At 36.0% G+C, this 21,649-nt stretch overlaps 2 protein-coding genes and 1 long non-coding RNA gene across 4 annotated transcripts; 2 read left to right on the forward strand and 1 right to left on the reverse strand.

The window, feature by feature from the left end:
• Positions 1 to 2,169: 2,169 nt before the first annotated feature.
• LOC133284816 (polyadenylate-binding protein RBP47B') lies at positions 2,170 to 5,761 on the reverse strand. Of its 2 annotated transcripts, none has more exons than XM_061481920.1 (6): positions 4,959 to 5,761; positions 4,666 to 4,828; positions 4,378 to 4,474; positions 2,853 to 3,008; positions 2,661 to 2,755; positions 2,170 to 2,557 (listed from the first exon to the last, which is right to left on the reverse strand). In XM_061481920.1, the coding sequence occupies exons 1-6, from the start codon at positions 5,614 to 5,616 to the stop codon at positions 2,464 to 2,466; spliced, it is 1,263 nt and encodes a 420-aa protein (XP_061337904.1). In that variant the 5' UTR covers positions 5,617 to 5,761; the 3' UTR covers positions 2,170 to 2,463. The 2 variants fall into 2 exon arrangements, with proteins under 2 accessions (XP_061337904.1, XP_061337902.1); XM_061481918.1 differs by having other exon boundaries at positions 2,171 to 2,557; positions 4,666 to 4,870.
• A 4,879-nt stretch (positions 5,762 to 10,640) lies between these two features.
• Positions 10,641 to 11,480, forward strand: LOC133284868 (uncharacterized). The gene is made up of 3 exons (XR_009747942.1): positions 10,641 to 10,666; positions 10,823 to 10,922; positions 11,214 to 11,480. It is a non-coding gene; the product is annotated as an uncharacterized LOC133284868 (long non-coding RNA).
• A 5,408-nt stretch (positions 11,481 to 16,888) lies between these two features.
• Positions 16,889 to 18,053, forward strand: LOC133284847 (uncharacterized). The gene is made up of 3 exons (XM_061481956.1): positions 16,889 to 16,999; positions 17,107 to 17,220; positions 17,322 to 18,053. Exons 1-3 carry the CDS (start codon positions 16,889 to 16,891, stop codon positions 17,787 to 17,789), a joined length of 693 nt encoding a protein of 230 aa, XP_061337940.1. The 3' UTR covers positions 17,790 to 18,053.
• Positions 18,054 to 21,649: the final 3,596 nt, after the last annotated feature.

Consider the following 21,649-nt stretch of genomic DNA (forward strand, 5'->3'; position numbering starts at 1 on the left):
TAAATATTATATTCTGTTTATGTACCCAAAAAAAATTGCATTATGTTCTTAAAGAACAATTTTTACCATAACTTTTCGTTCAATTCTTTTATGACTTGCATAATTGTATTCATTCCTTGTACTTCAAAGTAATTTAATCATTAAATTGTAGAATTTTTTAAAAGGTTTTTTTACCCGTTCATTGATTACTCCATTGATTATTAATCTGATCGAGTTGTCAGAATCACAAAAGTGAGAAAAAAATTCCTGCTAAATTTCAAATATATCTGTATATTCAGAATTTAAACACGAAAGCATTGGTTAAATTGGAACAACCTTCCACCTGCTTGTGGTTCGATGTTACATCTTCTGTTCAATAAAAAAAATGAGGCTTTATTGTACCAAAAAGAGAGGCTTTTTCTGTTTTTTGGAAACAAGGGTTAAGCCTGAATCACAAGGGGGGATACAGGAAATTGCTATAACCCAAATTATAAACTGCGCTTGGCAAGGCAGACAGTTACCCTATTGCTTTCTTTATAAATCAATTTGATCTTCATCAGTCACCGCACGCTATACACTGACGAGCCCAAAGATATTGATTATTGTCCACCAAGTTGATTGGAAGATGAAGCTTGACATAGCCCTCTCTAAAACCGTATATTTACCGTACTAACTGAATATGCTCAAATTTATTTATTGTCATAATCTCTACTTCTGTTTATTTTGTTTTTGTTTTTCCTTCAGTTAGGGGAGAGGGATGTAGGTGCCATAGGGAATCTGAATATCAACATTCTGCTGAGACAAGCTTCATACTTGTTACCAGGCCCAACGTTTCCGCGAGAAGGGTTTTTGGCCCAGCACCCATGATCCAGTTGCGTCACGCAAGACTCCATCGAAAGCAGTAGAAAGTTGAAACCATCTGCATTCGGTTTCAAACAGTTCTGGGCGGAGAAACTACATAAAAAACAACCTCTTTTGTTGTTGTCAAATGCTGATTCTCTCAGAAGATGAGAGTTTTAAAATCGGCATACACGAGTAAGTCGTTATCCATTGCAACCTGCAGCTTAGCATTGCATGGTTAACAGTAACTTTTTAAACCTATTATATGTAATAATGATAAGTTTTATGTTCAATTTTGATTTCTAAATTATGTTAAGAAGTTTGAGGTCTCTGCGCAATGCACGGACATATATATAAATTGGCATGAAGTCATAAAATCCCCAGATGAACGTAGAGGTTTTATATTTTGATGTTTGCTTTTTACTAAAATATCATTAGTAACAAGCTAATTGATCGCGGTATTGGTTTATCAATATTCCTTCACCGATGCTAAGCCATACTAAAATTTGCATAAATTCGTTTTTATTTCAAATGTATTTATGGGAATTGAAGGCGAAAGTTTAGTTTGTATTCGCCATTTGTTCTTGGTTGGGGAGGGAAACATTGTAAAATGTAATTTGTACTTAAACGTCGTAACGAATTTATCTTTTTACAACATTTAAGAACTATGTGACTTGATTTCCTTAGTTTGACTGGTTTCATTCTACTTTGTGGCAGCGATGATGTAGCAGCAGCTACCTTGGTTTTCAAAATAAGAGTGAAAATTGCATTCTCTTCTTAAATTAGAACAATTTTGACAATACCTTTTCATTCAACTCTTTTATGACTTGGATAATTGACGCTTTTTCTGGAACTTCGAAATCATTCAAGCATCAGATAGTATATCTATAGATAAGACTTTTTAAAATTTGTCTTGGAATCTAGGGTTAAATACAAAACTACATAGGAATCTCAAGGGAAAATATCGGTTATAGTTCATCAATTTTTCCTCTAGAATGAACCATTCGCTTCAGAGGAATAAATTAGAGATTTTGAAGCGTACATCAAGACATCAACATACTGATTACGAAACCAGGGACAGGTGCAAACCAGGTCAGCTAATATGTTGCATTATAGACCAGTATGTTCTTCACCAGTCACCACATAGTGGCGAGGCGAAAGATGTTGAATATTGTCCACCATTCTGGCTGGATTATGACTCAAGACACAACCATTTAAAACCATATTTACAGTAGTACTAAATTTTCTTAAATTTGAGTTATTTTTTTGTTATAACCTGCCACGACTTCAAGAAGATGAAAAGATCAACATTCTGGATAAAGTTTAAGTCCGGTTGATTCTCCCCACAACTTTAAATTCAACTTCTCATAATCAAGGTTATACTTCGCAAACATTATTGATAACATTTTTCAAATGTTCAAAATCAAAAGACAACCAATGGGATCGATTTGATCAAAAACTACTGTCTACTGATATGCTAATTTCCATATCTTAACACCACCCAACCGTGTTGAAGGAAAAACCATTGGGATCGACTCAAATATGTTACAGCAATTTAAACCTAAGCCGACATAATTTATAGTTGCAGTTACAGAATATTTTGAAATATAATGCCCATAATTGATCGGGCAGTACAAATAGATCCTAAGCTTGCTGCAAGGATGCCGAATAGTTTTTGTGCCAGAGGGACCGCCCTAAAATGGCACTTCCGTGTACTGAGAGATATGCAGCATTTAACCTGGCAAAGTAAACAAGGATCTGTCAGAAATACACAAGAACCCAATATGCTCGTGTACATGTCTCTGTCTCCCAAATTTTAAAAAGGAAGGGGGGGAAATTACTTATCAACATCAGGCATTGCCAGGGGATCATACAACTCCTCCCTTTGTTCCATGGTAGGCATAGACATAGCTGACATGTCTTGAGCCCCTTCAACCTAAAAATAAACAATCCATGTGAATGAGTAGCCCAATAAAGTTATTATCTGCAATTGGAACCAATATGTAAACTAAATTTGAAATTAGATAACTTACCTGTTGGGGGTATTGTGCATAGCCAGCATATGCCCCATATGCATACAAAGAAGGATCTTGAGTAGCCCCATAAGCATAGGCTTCATAACCCTGTCCATACCCATAATAGGCACTCCATTGACTTGGATCCATCTGTCCCCAGCCACCAGGTAAGTCCTAGAACAATTTGGGCCCAAAATTTTGTTATTGCAAATATAATACTCCAACATGAGCTACTTACTGAGCTAATAAGAGATATTAAACTCATTCATATATAACATTGAATAATAGTAACATTTAGATAAAATCTATCAAAATGGAAGTCCGTAGTTGTCATAAGAGAGGTCCATATTACTAAGCTTAGATTCCAAATATCAGTGATTAACTACATAAACATTTCATGAAACACTATTTGATATTCTCCAAATAAATATTTTCCCAAGTAGGATCCATCATTACGGTCTTTCTTTGCCCTTTAATGACCATATGAGTACATATGACTCCTACAATATCATTTTTTATTTCATTCTTTTCTATTAGCCAATTTAAAAAACTCACAATGTCCCAATCGGGCATTCACACGGTACCTGTATCATCTTCACAATCTCAAGATTGTTCAATAGAGTCAAGACTCATCATCCAGACATCCCCCTCAACAGACAAACTTTTTTCTACAGCAAAGCATGGAAAGACAATAAAAAAAGGGCAACCTAATGCTATAAAGCTTCAGCTATGCACATGGTCCAGGGAAGGGTCCAACCCATGTGTGAGTCTATAGTAGGCATAGTTATCAAATGCGGATTGCGGTTTGATGCGGCCAACCCTCAAAATCGCTATAGTGTTATTGCGGTTTGCGGTTGCGGAAATAGCGGAAAAAATATATATTAAAAAAACAAATTATATATATATATATATATATATATATATATATTTGTAACATAATAAATTATTAAAAAAATAATAACACCTAAAAAAATACAAATAATAAAAAAATATAAAGATAAATATAGGGTTAAAGATAAAGAAGAGCATAGACGCACAACAGAGAGGCAGAAAGGCAAAAATATAGGGTTAAAACTATAAAAAGACACTGTTGCGGCGAGATTTGGCCGCGATTTGGCCACAAATGCGGCCGCAACGGCCGCTATTGCAATTTGGTGCGGTGCGGCGCTGATGGTTGCGGTGAAGCTCCGCAAAGTGCAACTGGCATGGCTTGCGGCACTATTGACTACTATGATAGTAGGCAGACTTGCATTTGCAACAGATAAGAAAGAGCAACAAAAATTACACCGTAATCATGTATTGATGCTATTAGGGGTTTGAGTAATTTGCATAAGGTCATAGGTTCAAACCTCACTGTTATCATTGTATCAAAAAAAAAAAATGTATTGATGCTATGTCACCAACCTAGAAATTCTGGGGGACTAATAATATACATTGTAAGAGTTCCTGAAATTGAAACAAATGCACAAGGCTACAGCATGGAAAACTTCTAAACAAGCATTTTGTCAAGAAATGAGCCATTTATTTCTAAAGGCAAAATCACCTGTCTAGCAGTTAGGGTCCTACCCCAAGAAACTCTGATCACTTGTTGACCTATAATCTTTCCTTGCATTTTCTGAATGGCTTCTTCAGCAGATGCTCTACAGACATCAGATATGGAAAAGATTAAAAAAAAAAAAAACAGTTAAAGATTGATGGAAGAGCTCAAGATGCAAAGCAAAATCATACCACATGAAACTTCCTTCAAAAGGCAACATGTTAAAAGCTTATCATTACTTTTAGTTTCAAAATATTTCACATAAAAACTTCAAATGCTTAAAAAGATGAATACCTAGTCCCAAATTGAACAAAACCACATCCTTTCCCAGCCTGAATTTTGACAGAGACAATTTCTCCAAATTGCAGAAAGGTTTGCTTCAGCTCCTCCTCCGAGACATTAAGATCCAAATTACCAACAAAAATGGTAGTGTTATTTGAATCATAATCTGGTGCAACTGTATTCACCGGTGTAGTATACGCCGGAATTGGATATATCGCTGCCAAGGAAAAAAAGAATAAAATCCATCGGTAAGTAGAAAAAAAAAAGAAAAAGACATTAGCACATTACAATTTTAGAACCCTAACCTTTAGGTGCAGCAGGTGCAGGTGCAGGTGCAGGAGCAGGTGCAGCAGCATATTGGTGTTGAAAAACAGTGGTTTTCTTAGGTGTAGCAGCACTGATACGCATGGGTCTAGTGGAGCAATAAACACCGTTCATCTCAGTCATGGCGCGATTCCTTTCATTCTCATCAGAGAATTTAACAAAGCCATAACCCTTGGAACGGCCCGTGTTAGGATCAGTAACAACCTTAGCACCTCTAACGGAAGGGTAATGGGCCCGAAAAGTCTCCTGAAGGAGATAATCGGTGACGTCAGGAGCAAGATCACCAACGAAGATCGAGTGTTCTGGGCCCGCATCGGGCCTGCGTTCACCGATACCGAAAGAAGCCCAATTAAGCCTGAAAGTTTGTTCAGTTCCAGGCATCTGTGTTCCGTTGTAACTCTGAAGAACCCTTTCCGCTGCACCGTGCGATACGAATTCAACAAAACCATAACCCTCTGGTTGCCCTGTCATCTTGTTGCGTATGATTTTGATCGAAACGACCTCGCCTGTGTGAGCGAAACAGTGACTGAGATAGTTTTCGTCGACCCAATACTGTAAATCCCCAATCCAAAGGGTTCGAACTTCTTCGATAGTTGAAGGTTGATGATAACCCTGCGCTTGCGAAGACGTTGTTGCCATTGATCCTCGTCTCTCTCTCTCTCTCTCTCTCTATTATTCAATAACAAGAACGACAATACATTCAGGCAGCAGTCACAAAGTTAGAACAAGTAGTTGATAGAATAGAACTTCCTCAATACAGGACATGGGTTGAGCGAGACCTTGTTTTTCAGCCCTCATTCATTAGTGACTTTTTTCACAATTGTTCTTTATATCACAATTAAAATAAAATAATATTCACAATAAATATTCTTAGATATTATAAATATTTTTATTATAATATTAAAGAAAGATATTGTGACAACCAAGTTGTGTTACTACCAAGTGACTACCAATCAATCTCACCGTTAGATCAATTATGTTGATCCAACGGTTATATTTATTTCCATATTTGTATGGTCATGATTTCCCATATTTAAAGTGAAAGCATTAAATATGAGAAATCATAACCATATAAAAGTGAAAATAAATATAAAGTATTAAATTTGGGAAGTCATGAACATACAAAGATGGAAATAAATATAACCGTTGGATCCATATAATCGATCTAACGGTAAGATTGATTGGTAGTCATTTGTTAGTAACACAATTTGGTTGTCACAATATCCTTCCCCTATAATATTATTATACTATACATACTTTTTTTTTTAATAAATACAAAATTATTAATCAGATAAGAAAGAATTATTAATAAGAATAAATGAATGATTATATTTATAAATTTTTTGTTTACAAACTCAATTACGTAAGGTAGTATATGGACTCAAAAGCAGTGTTGTTAAACCCAACTCGAGCATCGATTCGGTCAGGGTACTGGGTCACTGGTCGAACCGGATATATATAAATATATATACATATGAATATATACATTTAATTATATTCTCTATATCTAAAATAAGTTAAACAAAGTTCACTAAATAAGCTCAAAAATTACTCAATCACCCTTTTACAAGTTCATGAAGCACAAATAAATGAAAATACATGCTATTACTATGTCAATTTAAATAATAACTCAGAATCCCCACAAGCATACCTCTTAATGACATTGAACTCATATTTTTCAAATTCATATACATTGAAATGACAAATGTAAATTCTCTTAATTTATTGTTCCACAAATTGTTTCAGTATTGAAAGCTGAAATTTGAGGTCATTATAGAAGAATATACTAGCAAATAAAATTACAAATTTTTTTTAAAATGAGTTCTACATTTTGTTATGATAAGATGAATTTTTTTTGGTTTTTTGGTATTTGTTTATAAAAGTGCATGACCCGACCGGGTCACCAATTTTGTCCAGATTTGGCCGAATTTTAACTGAGTATGATACATGATCAGTCCAATATTTGACCCGAACGAGTCCGATAAACAATTTCGGGTCAATCTGGGTTTCACAACTGAATTCTGCCTAATAATTGAGTTGGACCTTAATTGATGAATGCCTAATAATTGGGTTTCACAACCCGATCGGATAACATGTTTGATATTTCATTATGAATGCCATAATCATAGAAAACAAATGAACAACTGAATTCTGCCTAATAGTTGAGTTGGACCTTAATTTGTCCTCTTCGTAAAACCTCCCCATAGTGATAATGGTGTGTAATAAGTGTGTAAAACAGCTAAAGGGCAAAGAATAGGCTCAACATCTTTCATTTTCCCGGGAAAATAATAAACGCAAAACAGTTATTAGTTACGGCACTTCGACCACTTTGTATCCAGAAAATGAAGATAATTTCTAATATTGACTTGGGCTAACTTGTTGACGGTCCTTTGTAAACGTGCTCCCTCCAATAAATAATGAATGGTTGATAACTTATATTTTGAGTAAAAGTTTGCAACTCTTTAACCAAATTAAAAATTTGCAACTGATTACAAAAAAAAATAAAAATTTGCAACTCACTATATATATATATGAGATAAGATCTTTTGACACCGGAGTCAAATTTCAAATTTGACATCTTATTTGTGAGCCGTTAGATCAAAAAAGATCAACGACTCTGATTTGTAAGCATGTGACACCATTGATCTTTTTTGATCTAATGACTCTCACTACTAGAAAAGTCCAATTTTTAGACGGAAATTTTCGACGCAAAATATTCCGTCAAAATTAGAAACGGAAATTTCAACGAAAAACGTATTCCGTTGCAGTTTTTGACGGAAATTATTTTTTGTGAAAAATTTTCAACGGAAATTATTTTCGTCGAAGATTTTTCGTCGAAGATTTTTCGACGGAATTCAGATTTCGTCGAAGATTTTCGACGAAAAATGAATTCCGTCGAATTTTTTTATAAAAATATATGTTAAAGAAATTATATTTATTGATTTTTCGACTCAATTCAAATTCCGCCGAAGATTTTCGACGAAAAATGAATTCCGTCGAAAACGATCATAAAAAATAAATAACAAAAGAAATTATATTTATGGATTTTTCGACGGATTTGGGATTCCGTCGAAGATTTTCGACGGAAAATGAATTCCGTCGAAAACGTTCATAAAAAATAAATCAGAAAAGAAATTAAATTTATAGATTTTTCGACGGAATTCAAATTCCGTCGAAGATTTTCGACGGAAAATGAATTCCGTCGAAAACGATCTTAAAAAAATAAATCAGAAAAGAAATTATATTTATGGATTTTTCGACGAAATTCGGATTACGTCGAAGATTTTTGACGGAAAATGAATTCCGTCGAAAAAGATCTTAAAAAAATAAATCAGAAAAGAAATTATATTTATGGATTTTTCGACGGATTTGGGATTTCGTCGAAGATTTTCCACGGAAAATGAATTCCGTCGAAAATGATGTTAAAAAAATAAATCAGAAAAGGAATTATATTTATGGAAATTTTGACGGAATTCGGATTCCGTCGAAGATTTTCAACGGAAAATTAATTCCGTCGAAAACGATCTTAAAAAAATAAATCAGAAAAGAAATTATATTTATTGATTTTTCGACGGAATTCAGATTTCGTCGAAGATTTTCGAAGGAATTCAAATTCCATCACAAACCATCTTAAAAAAATAAATCAGAAAAGAAATTATATTTATGGATTTTTCGACGAAAATCGGATTCCGTCGAAGATCTTCGCCGAAAAATGAATTCCGTCGAGAACGATCATAAAAAAATAAATCAAAAAAGAAATTATATTAATGGATTTTTCGACGGAATTCAGATTCCGTTGAAAATTTTCGACGGAAAATGAATTCCGTCGAAAATGATCTTAAAAAAATAAATCAGAAAAGAAATTATATTTATGGATTTTTGGACGGAATTCGGATTGCGTCGAAGAATTTCGACGAAAAATTAATTTCGTCGAAAACGATCATAAAAAAATAAATGAAAAAAGAAATTATATTTATTTATTTTTCGACGGAATTCGGATTCTTTCGAAGATTTTCGACAGAAAAGAAATTCCGTCGAAAACTATCATGAAAAAAATAAATCAGAAAAGAAATTATATTTATAGACTTTTCGACGGAATTCGGATTCCGTCGAAGATCTTCGACTGAAAATGAATTCCGTCGAAAACGATCAGAAAAAAATAAATCAGAAAAGAAATTATATTTGTGGACTTTTCGACGGAATTTGGTTTTCGTCAAAGATTTTCCACGGAAAATAAATTCCGTCGAAAACTTTTCATAAAAATAAAAGATAAACAATTATATATAATTTTTTTATTTCATTTAAAAACTATAATTTAAGTTCTTTTGTATTACCTTTACATATTTATAAAAAAATTAATTTTTTTATCTTTTAATTTATGATTTATATATATATATATATATATATATATATATATATATTTTATATTGGTTGTGTATATCTATTTAAAACGTGCTACAATATATATTTTCTTAATTTTCTCTTTCGTGTTGCAATAGTGTTGTATTGACATTGAATTTTTTTTTTTCTAAAATTTTGTTAAGAGAAGATTTCCCTAAACCGGTTAACAAAACAAACCTATCGAACTAATGACCTGTATTAATGGTTTTCAAATTCAATTCAATTTTGTTTAAGTTTTTTTTTTTTAAAAAGTCAAAAATTAAAATTCCAAATAATACATAAAGCCATCATTAATAGCATTTATTATTCCAAACGTTGTTGGCTATCAACTTTGATTAGAAACTCGATTTTTTAATGCATTTACATGAATGACATGACTGTATGATCTTATTTGCCTTTTAAAATTCCATTCAATAAGTTTGTTTAGGTTTTTCTTTAAAAAAATTCAAAATTCAAAACCGCAAACAATACAGAAAGACATAATTATTACAATTAAGATGTGGAAGGATATCTTATTGCCATAGAAATTTATCACTCTTACAACAAACCTAATCACCATTAATTTTTGTCAATCAAGCGGTTATGATTTATTGAAAATTATTGGGTCGTATTGATTATTTAATTATTAATTTCTAATAAATCCTAAATTATAATTGTTTGATTGACGGAAATCAAACGATTATTTTTATAATATCTAAATATTTTCTTAAAATTTTTTACTTCCATAGTTTATTTTAAAATATTGAAATTTGAAACCTTTCAAATTGAAAAAGAGAAATACTTTTAAAAGGAAAAATGAGGCATTAAAAAATAAAGAAATTATTTTAAAATTTGGTAATCTTTCACTTTTTTTACATTTCCTTTTTTTCCAAATTCTTTCCCTCTCTTCTTATTTTTCACCGTGTAAAACTCCCGCTTTTTCTAAGTTTTCCAAATCCCTTATTTCCCAAATAGTTTATTCTTGTCGCTACTCTTGTGAATAGGGGTGGAGGGGAGGCCAAGTCGACGAGGATGCAATCAAGGGGTTCTGTTTCAGGCGCACGCAACGGTCATAGGGGCAGTGATGTTGAGGTGAAGGGGAAAGATGGACCGAAGTTTAGGGATTTAGGTGGAATGAAGGAGGTTTTGGAGGAAAGACTAGCACTTTTACATATGAAGCTGAGTCGTCACCTGATGAAGGGTCTTTTCTTGTAGCAGCAAGATAATTTGGCTTTGAGTATTGTAGAAGGACTCAGTCACGTATTTTCATACGTGAAAGATTTTCTACTTCAGGACAAGTGGTTGAAAGGTAAGCAATCATGAAAACTCATACTCATCCATATTTTCCCCTTTTCAGGGGGTCTGGAAATTTGCTTTCACCTTTTAATTCTTTCAATTCTTGTGTCCTTGTCTTTATTGGTGTATTTAATTTTTAATTTATGTGCTTTTGGGTGAATTGTACAAGGAATACAAACTCTTGAATCTGTTGGATTTCACTAGTAAAAGAAAACGAATGTCCGTGATGAGGAGGGAAAGATTTTTCTTCTTTGCAAAGGGGCTGACAGGTTGGCTTACTGAATCTGTTATTCTTACCTATAGTGCTCATTACTAACAGCAGAATATATGGTGTTAATGACCAATAAAACCTTCTCTCAGATTTTATATTGGAATAAAGGAAATTGAACCATTCAAGCTTGTGGAGTTTAAAATCATTATACCACTAATATACATCATAATCACAACAGCTCCCTGCTTCCAAAGAAGCTTGCAAAAACTTGCATGTATGCTCTCGTAGAGAGATTTTCAACACTCTCTTTAAACTTTGACATCCATTATTTACTTGCTTGGTTATGCAGTATCATATTTGATCGGTTGTCAAAGAATGGGAAAATGTATTTGGAGGCTACTACCAGACATTTAAATGAATATGGAGAAGCTGGTTTGCGAACGCTAGCCCTCGCTTATAGAATGCTTGATGAGCAAGAGTACTTTGCTTGGAACAATGAATTTCAGAAAGCCAGAGCAGCTGTTGGGGCTGACAGAGAGGCAATGCCTGAGCGGGTATCGGAGATAATGGAAAGAGAGTTGATTCTTGTTGGCGCTACTGCTGTGGAAGACAAATTGCAGAAAGGGGTATATAGAAAACTAAGAGGATTTGAATATGTTGTTATATTTAATGAAATGGCTGATAGCCAATATATACACAAGTCGGTTATACAGAATCAAGGAGGATCAACTAGAATAAAGTATATTGTTCAACAAACTATACATGGAATAATAACAAACTATTCTTGCTAAAAACTAGGACTTAGTTGCTAAAGGATAAGATCAAAGGTGATCTTCTCCTAACACGCCCCCTCAAGTTGGAGCATGAAGTGACGAAATGCCCAACTTGCTGCGAAGAAAACTGAATTGCTTCATGCCAAGCGGTTTGGTAAATATGTCTGCGAGTTGTTGATCTGTACGAATGTAGGTAGTAGTGATTGTATTGCTGAGAACATGATCGCGTACAAAATGACAATCAATCTCTATATGTTTGGTACGTTCGTGGAAAACTGGATTAGCAGCTATTTGCATGGCAGATTGGTTATCACAGTGCAACTGCATAGGGTGTGAATGTGGAACATCAAGCGAGTCCAGAAACGATTTGATCCATAACAACTCAGCTGTAGCTGCTGCCATTGAACGATACTCAGCTTCAGCGGAGGAGCGAGACACTGTGGGTTGCTTCTTTGTTTTCCAAGAGATAGGAGAAGTACCCAACATGATAAAATAACCAGTAACTGATCGACGGGTGAGTGGACAGCTAGCCCAATCCGAATCAGAATATCCACGAAGAAGGAGATCATTGTCGGATCGAAGGAGTAAACCTTGGCCAGGATCAGTTTTGATGTACCTTAAAACGCGGATGACAGCATCATATTGAGCAATAGTAGGATTTTGCATGAACTGGGAAAGAACATGGACGGAGTAACTTAACTCAGGTCTAGTAATTGTCAAGTAAACCAAACGTCCTATGAGTCTTCTGTAACGTGCGGGATCCGAGAATGGAGGACTTTCTGTAACTGCAAGCTTATGATTTGTTTCGAGAGGGAAGGCACATGGTTTGCACGCAAGGAGACCAGCGTCTTCCAATATGTCGAGAGCGTACTTTCGTTGGCTCAGAAAAAGACCTGATGGACCGTGAGCTATTTCGATGCCAAGAAAATATTTAAGAATCCCCAAATCCTTGATGTGAAAGCATGACTGGAGAAAGACCTTGACATCGGTGCATAAGGCATCATTGTCGCCCGTTAGAATAATGTCATCAACGTAGATGAGAAGAGCAACAAAGTGGCCATCTTTGTGTAAGGTGAATAAGGTGTAATCTGCCTTGGATTGGATGAAGCCATATGATTCAATGGAAGACCGCAACTTATCAAACCAATTGCGAGGGGACTGCCGCAAACCGTAGAGAGATTTACGTAAGCGACATACTTGATGTGGTTTGTGATGATTGAAACCTTGTGGAACGCGCATGTAAACTTCTTCGGTAAGGTCTCCGTGTAGAAAGGCATTCGTAACATCCAACTGGTATAGGTGCCATGATTTGGCAGCAGCTACCGCAAGAAGTGTTCGGACACTCACCATTTTGGCTACAGGAGCATATGTATCGAAGTATTCTTCTCCAGCTATTTGATTGTTACCGGCAATGACCAACCGTGCTTTGAATCTCTCCACTGTACCATTTGAGTGTACTTAATGCGGTATACCCACTTGCATGGAATGACACGTTTTCCTGGTGGCAAAGAAGTGAGTTCCCACGTGTGATTTTGTTCAAGGGCATCTATTTCTTTTCGCATTGCTACACGCCACCTTTCATCAGTTACAGCATCCTTGAATGTTTTTGGTTCAACACCAGAAGAAATGGCAGCAAGGAATTGTTGATGTTTGGGAGAGAATCTAGAACAAGAAACAAAGTTAGCAATAGGATAAGCCATACCTGAGGAAGGACTGGAAGAAGTAGAAGAAGCTAGTGGATTATGTGCGATGACTTTGGAGCATTCGAAATCTTGGAGATATGATGGAGGACGGCGAGAACGGTGACCACGTCCCAAAGGTGCAGATGGATGTGTGACTTCTGGGGGCTGTTCTTGTCGGATAGAAAGCTCATTGGAGACAGTAGGGGCAGATTCAGGCTGAGCCTGTTCAACAGGGAGAGTGTCTTCAATTAAAGGGACAGGGTTGGTAACAACTTGGGAATCAAAGGATGGGCTTTGTGGAGCAAGGGTTGGTTCGGGTGATATGGGGTTATGGGGGTTTGGGTCGTGAGGAATATCAGTGGTAGGAATGACTGTGGTTGGTGCAAAAGGAAAGGTGTTCTCTTCAAATACCACGTCTTTGGATACAAAAACAATACGTGTTTCAAGGTTATAAAGCCTCCAACCCTTTTTGCCAAAAGGATATCCCAGGAACAGACACCGAGTTGATCGAGCTGCAAACTTGTCCAACGGTTTGGGACGTGGATGAGCATGGCAAAGACATCCGAATATGCGAATATGATCATAGCTGGGTGTGCGGTTGAAAAGACATTCATATGGTGTTTTTCCTTGGAGAAGAGGAGTGAGGGTTCTATTGATTAAATGTACCGCAGTTAGAACACATTTACCCCAAAACTCGATAGGAAGACTAGCTTGAAAGCGTAATGCTCTTGCAACATTCAAAATATGTCTATGTTTCCGTTCAACACGACCATTCTGCTGTGGTGTGTCTACACATGATGTTTGATGTATAATTCCCATATCGGAATAAACCTTGCGGAGATTATGAGCACAAAATTCTGATCCATTGTCGGAGCGTATTATTTTGACCATGGTATTAAACTGATTACGTACAATGAGAAGAAATCGAGTTAAGTATTGGAACGTTTCAGACTTGGTGGTCATTAAATAAACCCAGACGTTTCTGCTATAATCATCCACAATTGTTAAAAAATATCTTGCACCGGTTAGAGAGGTAGTTTGATATGGACCCCAGATATCGCAGTGAATAAGATCAAAGCATGCAGTAGTTTTATTAATGCTAATAGGGAATACAGTACGAGTTTGTTGTGCGCGTAGGCAAATGTCACAAACTGAAGGAGAATGATCCCTATTTTTATTCACTGTAACAAAAGGAAGAAAGCTTAAAAACTGAAATGAAGGGTGACCCAATCGACGGTGCCAAACATCTGCATTCTGTTGAGTGTGAGCCGCACATGCAGTAGAGATGGATTTGTTGTTGGATGAGTCATGCACATAAACACCAGCTTGCAATCTACCCAGTCCAGTCTTGATCCTCGTTATGGGGTCCTGCAATTCACAACCATTGTGAGTAAAAGAAATGATGCAATTTGTATCAGCAAGTAATTGAGCAACTGATATGAGGTTGCATTGTAATTTGGGAACATATAACACATTCTGAAGAGAAATATGAGATGTCAACTTGAGACTGCCACTGTGATTGGAAACAAGTTGATCACCATCAGGTAAACCTATTGTAGTGGGTGGAATAGATGTAACATTGGAGATTAAATGGAGATTCCCTGTCATGTGTTGAGAAGCGCCACTATCCACCAACCAGGTAGAAGGCAGAGTGTGCTTACCAGAAAGGGATGTAGTGTTAGCAGACGGTGTAGTGGAGGAAACAACCATGTTGGCAATTTGCTGTAGAAGCTCAGGACTCAGGTTGGGAATCGAGTTTTGGTTGGACACTATAGGTGTTGTAGCTGCTGTTTGTGATGCAGAAAAATTGAATGGGTTGGGACGCTTGTTATTAGCATTGATATTGACAGCGGAAGAATCTGAATCAGAATCAGTCATTGGGAAAGTGGATCGATACCTTCAAACTGATACCATATAGAAAACTAAGAGGATTTGAATATGTTGTTATATTTAATGAAATGGCTGATAGCCAATATATACACAAGTCGGTTATACAGAATCAAGGAGGATCAACTAGAATAAAGTATACTGTTCAACAAACTATACATGGAATAATAACAAACTATTCTTGCTAAAAACTAGGACTTAGTTGCTAAAGGATAAGATCAAAGGTGATCTTCTCCTAACAGGGTAGGAAGAAGAAGATGGGTAGCACCGCCATCTCCGTCTGTGCAACCACCGTCGCTTTGTTCGCTCTCCTCTTCATCTCCTCCGTCCGCTCCTTCTACCTTCCCGGCGTTGCTCCTCGCGATTTCCAAATCGTATGTTTTCCATTTCTCGTCTTTACTCTCTCTCTCTCTCTCTCTCTATATATATATATATATATCTTGATTAGTGCTTTCCTCTACGTTTGTTCTTCGAATTTCTACGCGATATGCTTCTTCGGCTTCTCGATTACCTTTAATCGTGCATAAAACTACTCGGATCTTGGGTTTTAGCTCTGATTTGTGTCGAATCTTTTGTTTTTGTATATATATATATATATATATATATATATATATATATTGGTAACCGATTTTGTGTTCCTGGAAGAACTGAACTCTTTTTCTGGTTATTGTGGATGATTTAGTTGTTATGAGGTGTTATGAATTTAGATTGTTGTGTAATGTAATCGTTAGTTCTGCAGAAGGATATTCATGTTTCCATTTCCAAAGATGGAATCTCAGGAGATCTTCATTCTCAGTTTCGAGCTCTTTCATCACTGTCTGAGTCCCACTCTTAACTGTTTCAAGGCTCTTCATCCAATTTGACGAGCGATGAAACTTGATTATATTTTGATAGGTGCACGTGAAACTGTGTGTTAGGTTGTGACTTGTGTAATCTAGCTCTTTGTCTTTTTATTTCAAGAAGAAGAAGAAAACTTGTTGCGTGGCATTTGCGATGTTGTAATTGTTGATTTGGGGAATTTGGTAGAGACTGAGAACATTTTATTTCAGTTTGTTGATTTTTTTTTTGGTTTCTAGTTTTATTACGAGTGCTTGAAGATATTGATTTATTGTTTAATCTGTGGGACCAGGGTGACCCTCTAGCTGTCAAAGTTAACAAATTATCATCTACAAAGACTCAACTTCCATATGACTACTACTACTTGAAGTATTGCAAACCCGTTGAGATTTTGAACAGTGCTGAAAATTTGGGAGAGGTTCTTCGAGGTGATCGCATTGAGAATTCAATGTATACGGTGGGCATCTGTTATCTTAATTCTTATCCTTGACACTTAGTTGAATACATGGAGATGATATTCAGTGACCATTGTTTCTTATTTTGTTATGTCAACCTAAAGAACTTTGTGACTTTTGTTTTTTGCTCAGTTTCATATGAGGAAAGAACAGTCTTGTACTGTTGCTTGTCATGCAACTTTGGATGCTGATTCTGCAAAGAATTTTAAAGAAAAAATTGATGATGAATATCGAGTAAACATGTAAGTGATAAATATATTGAAACCAGTGCTTAGTTATATAGTATCAGTTCATTTAATTACTTTTCTAAGATTTGTTGGCAAGTTGACTGCTTGTGTATAGGTTCTTGCTTTGTATTCCCTTGATTAAGAAGCTTTGAATTGAACATACATGATTTTGGATAACCTTCCAGTTGCTGTTCTTAGACAAAGGAGGGATGGAAGTCAATCAACAACATATGAACATGGTTTTCGTGTTGGATTCAAAGGAAAATATCAAGGGGTAAGAATACTAATAATTGCATATGCATGTAGATTAAATAAATGGTAAGCCTTTTTTTATACTCACCGTATTATGTTGTTATTGTTTTATGAATTGATATCACGCAGTTGGCAGATGGGGTCACGGATCTGTCCACTGTGGATTGGGCTGTATTCAAGCATACACACACATCTAAAGATGATCGTGACAGGTGGTGCAATGACAAGGCAAAGGCAAAAGCTGTGAGTAATATTTATTTTTACACCAAATGTTTACTTTAGAAAGCTGATTAGTTTCAGTGTACATGACTTTAACACATCAATACTTTCTATGTAAATTTTAGGATGACTTTACGAGACTTAGGGAAGAGAGAGACAGTCAAGTCACTCCAGGAGTGGATGCTAGCAGTGTTGCCTCAGATAATGATTTAATCTTACAGGCAGCTGGTGGGGTTAACAGTAAAGGACGGGTATACGGTTTAAGTACACGGGGAGGAGTATATAAGCAATCTCGACTCTCCAATAGGCTACCATTTGGAGTGTCGCAGCAGGAGAATGACAGGATGCGCACATTGATTCTACAATTGCAGGGTACAGTTGCACAGCAAGAGGAGAAGGCTACACAACAACAGAAAAAGGTTGACAAACAGGATAGTGTAATGCTTATGATGCATAGGCGAATGGACACCATGGAGAAGCTTTTGCGAAGGGTTCCTGTGGAGTTATTAGATATTGAGGATGACGATGAGACTCAGCCCCCGTCTCAGGACCTAGGTGATGACCACGATCATGCAGGTCATCCACCAGCATGACTTTTGTATCTTTGTTGGATGTATATGACCGGGACTATTGTCCATAGACTATTTTGATTAGTATATGACAGAGACTTTTGTATATGTATGTCCCTGTTTGATTAGTATATGTCTTGGACATTTATACATATAGGACTCTTTTGATTTGTATATGACAGGGGACTTTTGTATATGTATGTCCCTTTTGATTAGCATATGTCTTGGACATCTTTAGATATAGTACTCTTTTGATTAGTATATGATAGAAACTTTTGTATATTTATGTCCCTATTGATTAGTATATGTCTTGGACATTTATATATATAGGACTCTTTTGATTTGTATATGACATGGGACTTTTGTATATGTCCCTTTTGATTAGCATATGTCTTGGACATTTTTAGATACTCTTTTGATTAGTATATGATAGAGACTTTTGTATATGTATGTCCCTATTGATTAGTATATGTCTTGGACATTTATATATATAAGTCTGTTTTGATTAGTATATGACAGGGATTTTTGTACACATAATTATATTAAAATCATATAATTGTGATATATAATACCCCAAACTTAAGCATTTAATTGATTAATTTTAATTAAATAATTAAGCATGTTTTAGTGAGTAAAATTAAGTATAAGGCTTAATTAAATGAATCTGAGTTACTTGGAGTTAAAAAGTGTACTCAGTGAAAATTAAGGGGTATAAATGGGTACAGGCAAAAGTGCCCAAAATATAAAAATAAAAATGAAAATATTCCTAGAATAATATTCCAGACTTTTGGGTAAAGTTTGGTAATTAATGGAGTTGAATAGATAGACGAACCAATACCCGCTTAAAGTCACTTAACCTAAGTTAAGTGACCAAAGCACAAAAGAACCCTATTTCCCATCCCATTTCCGTCGAGCAAGAAAGAGAAGAAAAGAAGAAGAAAGAGAAGGAGGAGAAAGGGAGAGAGAAGAAGAGAGAGGAGGGAGCAAATCCTAACTGTTTTGGGTGATTCCAAAGCCTAAACCACTCTAAATCTTCCCCTCTTTCATAATCCTAGCTTAGTTTTGAGTGGGGAGCATTGTGGAGAGAGATATTGCCTCTCAAAAATTCGGCCCTTTGTGAGATTTTGGGGTTTTGGGAATTTCTACCTCTATGGGAGCTTGAGAAACGCTCCTTGCTTGGTTGTGCAACCATTGGTGGTAAGATTCTACCCCTTGAACCTTATTTTCATGGAAAATTGCATGAGTTAGGGTTTATGAATAGTATTTTAGGGTTTTTATGAAATGTTGAGTAGATTGGCTATGTTCAAGGAAGAATGAGGCTTAGAGTATGTTGTGAAAAATGCTAGGAATGACATTTAATCGGTAGAAATGAGTTTATAGTGTTATTTTAGTATGCTTTGATGTTTGGAGAAATCTAGGCTTGGAACTATGGATTTCCTTGCATTGTTAGCATTGTTTGACTGTATTCCTTGTGTTGATAGGATTGAGGCAAGAGGACCAAGTGGAGTGACCAACCCTTGGGGTTGTGTGCAATTGAGGAAAGCTCAAGAGCAAGGTAAACCTTTGGACCTTGGGGTTGATCCCATTGAGTGTTCCACCATACTCCATTGAGGAGAAATGGTTTATGAGATGTGATATGTAATTATGATAGTAATTGTATGCTCATGCATTGATTCATGCATTGATACATGTTATGATTGATTGATGATTATTGGTTGATGTTTGATTGTTTAAGAGTAATTGAGGAATGGTTATAGAAGTAGCAATAATGAATGAGGTAATGGTTGAGGATTGTGATTGAGGTTATGAGTGATAGTATTATGATGAGGATAATTAGTAGGAACTTCCCTTGGAAACAGCCCTATGTGGATTTCCATGTGGTTAGAGCCTAAGAGGAACAGCCCTATGTGGATCCCTCTTGGAGGTTCTTAGATTGAGGAAAGGACTTCCTTGGAAACAACCCTAGGTGGATCTCCATGTGGGAAGAGCCTAAGAGAAACAACCCTTTGAGGATCTCTCTTGGAATAGATTGAGGAAAGGACTTCCCTTGGAAACAGCCCTATGTGGATCTCCATGTGGTAAGAGCCTAAGAGAAACAGCCCTTAGTGGATCTCTCTTGGAAGTCCATGTGATGCTTGTGGATAAGAATGTGTTAAGCTATTATGATTATGTGTACATCGAAAGTGAACCTTAGGGTGGAGTGATCTCCAAGGACCTCTGGTTTACTGTGATATATTTGTATATCTCACCCGTGTTGTGGGGTATCATTTCAGGTACTGATAGAGGTGAGGTTGATCGAGGCAAGAAGCATGAGTACATTGTACCTGATAGCTGGACATGTTAAGTTGCATGCCATTTAACATTGCTATATGTATATTTTGATGCCACATGATGTATTTTGGAGGACTTAGTGCATGATCATTGTAGTAGTAATGGGTATCTGATACATGGTTACTTGCTTTGATCATGTTCCTTTTGTAGCTAAGTCCTTTGGCATGTATATGAGATTTGTAATTAAGACATGATGTAATATTGTAAGTAATGAAGATATTTGTGTATGATGCTTACTGTAAGTTAAATGCATGAATGTATTTTATGTATTGGACATGTTGAGCTGGAAAGTCAATTAGGTACCTTGTGCTAAGTTGGGAATTGTTGAGAAAACAAAGGTTATGCTGCCCAAATTTTAGTACAAGCCATGAGGAAAAGGGCATGCATGTCCCTTTAGATGTGTTTGTATTATGCAAGAACTAAGAACCATTTATGGAGAGGAATTTATATGATAGATTTAGACCGTGGTGTATGTATGGAAGTTGTAGATATTTTTCTTAGCTTTCCATAGAGATCAATATTGTGTAAATTGGACAAGTACAACTCTATATAGAGGTAAAATACTAAGAATTGGTGAAACCTTTAGGACTTTGGCGCACCGCGCGCCATTGTGCTTGGAAGCTTCTGTTTCGTGGCGCAAATCGCGCCGGCGTTGGCGCAAATCGCGCCGGGATCACCAGCTGGCGCACCTGGCGCCAACCTTGGCGCCTCCAGTGCCATAGTGATTGGGAGCTTCTGTTTCGTTGGCGCCCACCGCGCCACATCTGGCGCCAGTCGCGCCGGATCAGCAGGATTCGCGCACGCGTTTCGTAGAAAACCCATAACTTGGGCTACAGTGCTCCGATTTGAGCGCGGTTTGAACCCACGCGTCGCTAACGAAGAGATCTACAATATAGTAGAAGTTGTGAAATAAATAAGAAGTGAATTAATGGTTTAAAAATGGAATAAGAACATGATGTTAAGCTTGGTTTATCTGATTCCGCAAGGTAAAAGGGTTATGATCACGCAATTGGATATTTTAAATTCGGCGTCGTTTTAAAAAGAAATATTTATCCGGATTTTTAATTGAGCCAAATGTGATTGTAACTGCGCTTAATATCATAATGCGATGTTAACAAACCGGTTCTAGAACGGGGTGTTACATGATATGTTACTTTCATTATATTTGTTTATCAGGTGTGAAACATAAATTGATATTAATTTTGTAGAGAAAAAAATATTCAACGAAATTTTATGAATTTTTTGTCGAAATTTTTTGACGGAATTTGTTTTCCGTCGAAAATTATTAAAAGATTTTTCGACGGAATTTCATTCATTTTCCGTCAAAAATTTTCGAGAGAATTTATTTTCCGTCGAAAATCATTAAAAGATTTTTCGACGGAATTTCATTCAATTTCCGTCGAAAAATTTCTACAGAATTTATTTTTCGTCGAAAATTATTAAAAGATTTTTCGACGGAATTTCTTTCATTTTCCGTCGAAAAATTTCGACAGAATTTATTTTTCGTCGAAATATCTTTTGATTTTCGACGGAATTACATTCATTTTCTGTCG

This window comes from Gastrolobium bilobum, unplaced genomic scaffold (genome assembly GCF_033153095.1).
Source record: "Gastrolobium bilobum isolate Gb01-03AN ecotype WA unplaced genomic scaffold, APGP_CSIRO_Gbil_v1 utg881, whole genome shotgun sequence".
Lineage (NCBI taxonomy): Eukaryota > Viridiplantae > Streptophyta > Magnoliopsida > Fabales > Fabaceae > Gastrolobium > Gastrolobium bilobum.

Coding starts and splice junctions, on each gene's coding strand:
- LOC133284816 (XM_061481918.1), bottom strand. CDS start 5,616: ATGGCAACAACGTCTTCGCAAGCGCAGGGTTATCATCAACCTTCAACT. Junction 3,009..4,377: donor GGACCCTAACTGCTAGACAG/GTGATTTTGCCT, acceptor AAATTGTTCTAG/GACTTACCTGGTGGCTGGGG. Junction 2,558..2,660: donor GCAATGCCTGATGTTGATAA/GTAATTTCCCCC, acceptor TTACTTTGCCAG/GTTAAATGCTGCATATCTCT.
- LOC133284847 (XM_061481956.1), top strand. CDS start 16,889: ATGATTTTGGATAACCTTCCAGTTGCTGTTCTTAGACAAAGGAGGGAT. Junction 17,000..17,106: donor TCAAAGGAAAATATCAAGGG/GTAAGAATACTA, acceptor GATATCACGCAG/TTGGCAGATGGGGTCACGGA. Junction 17,221..17,321: donor ACAAGGCAAAGGCAAAAGCT/GTGAGTAATATT, acceptor TGTAAATTTTAG/GATGACTTTACGAGACTTAG.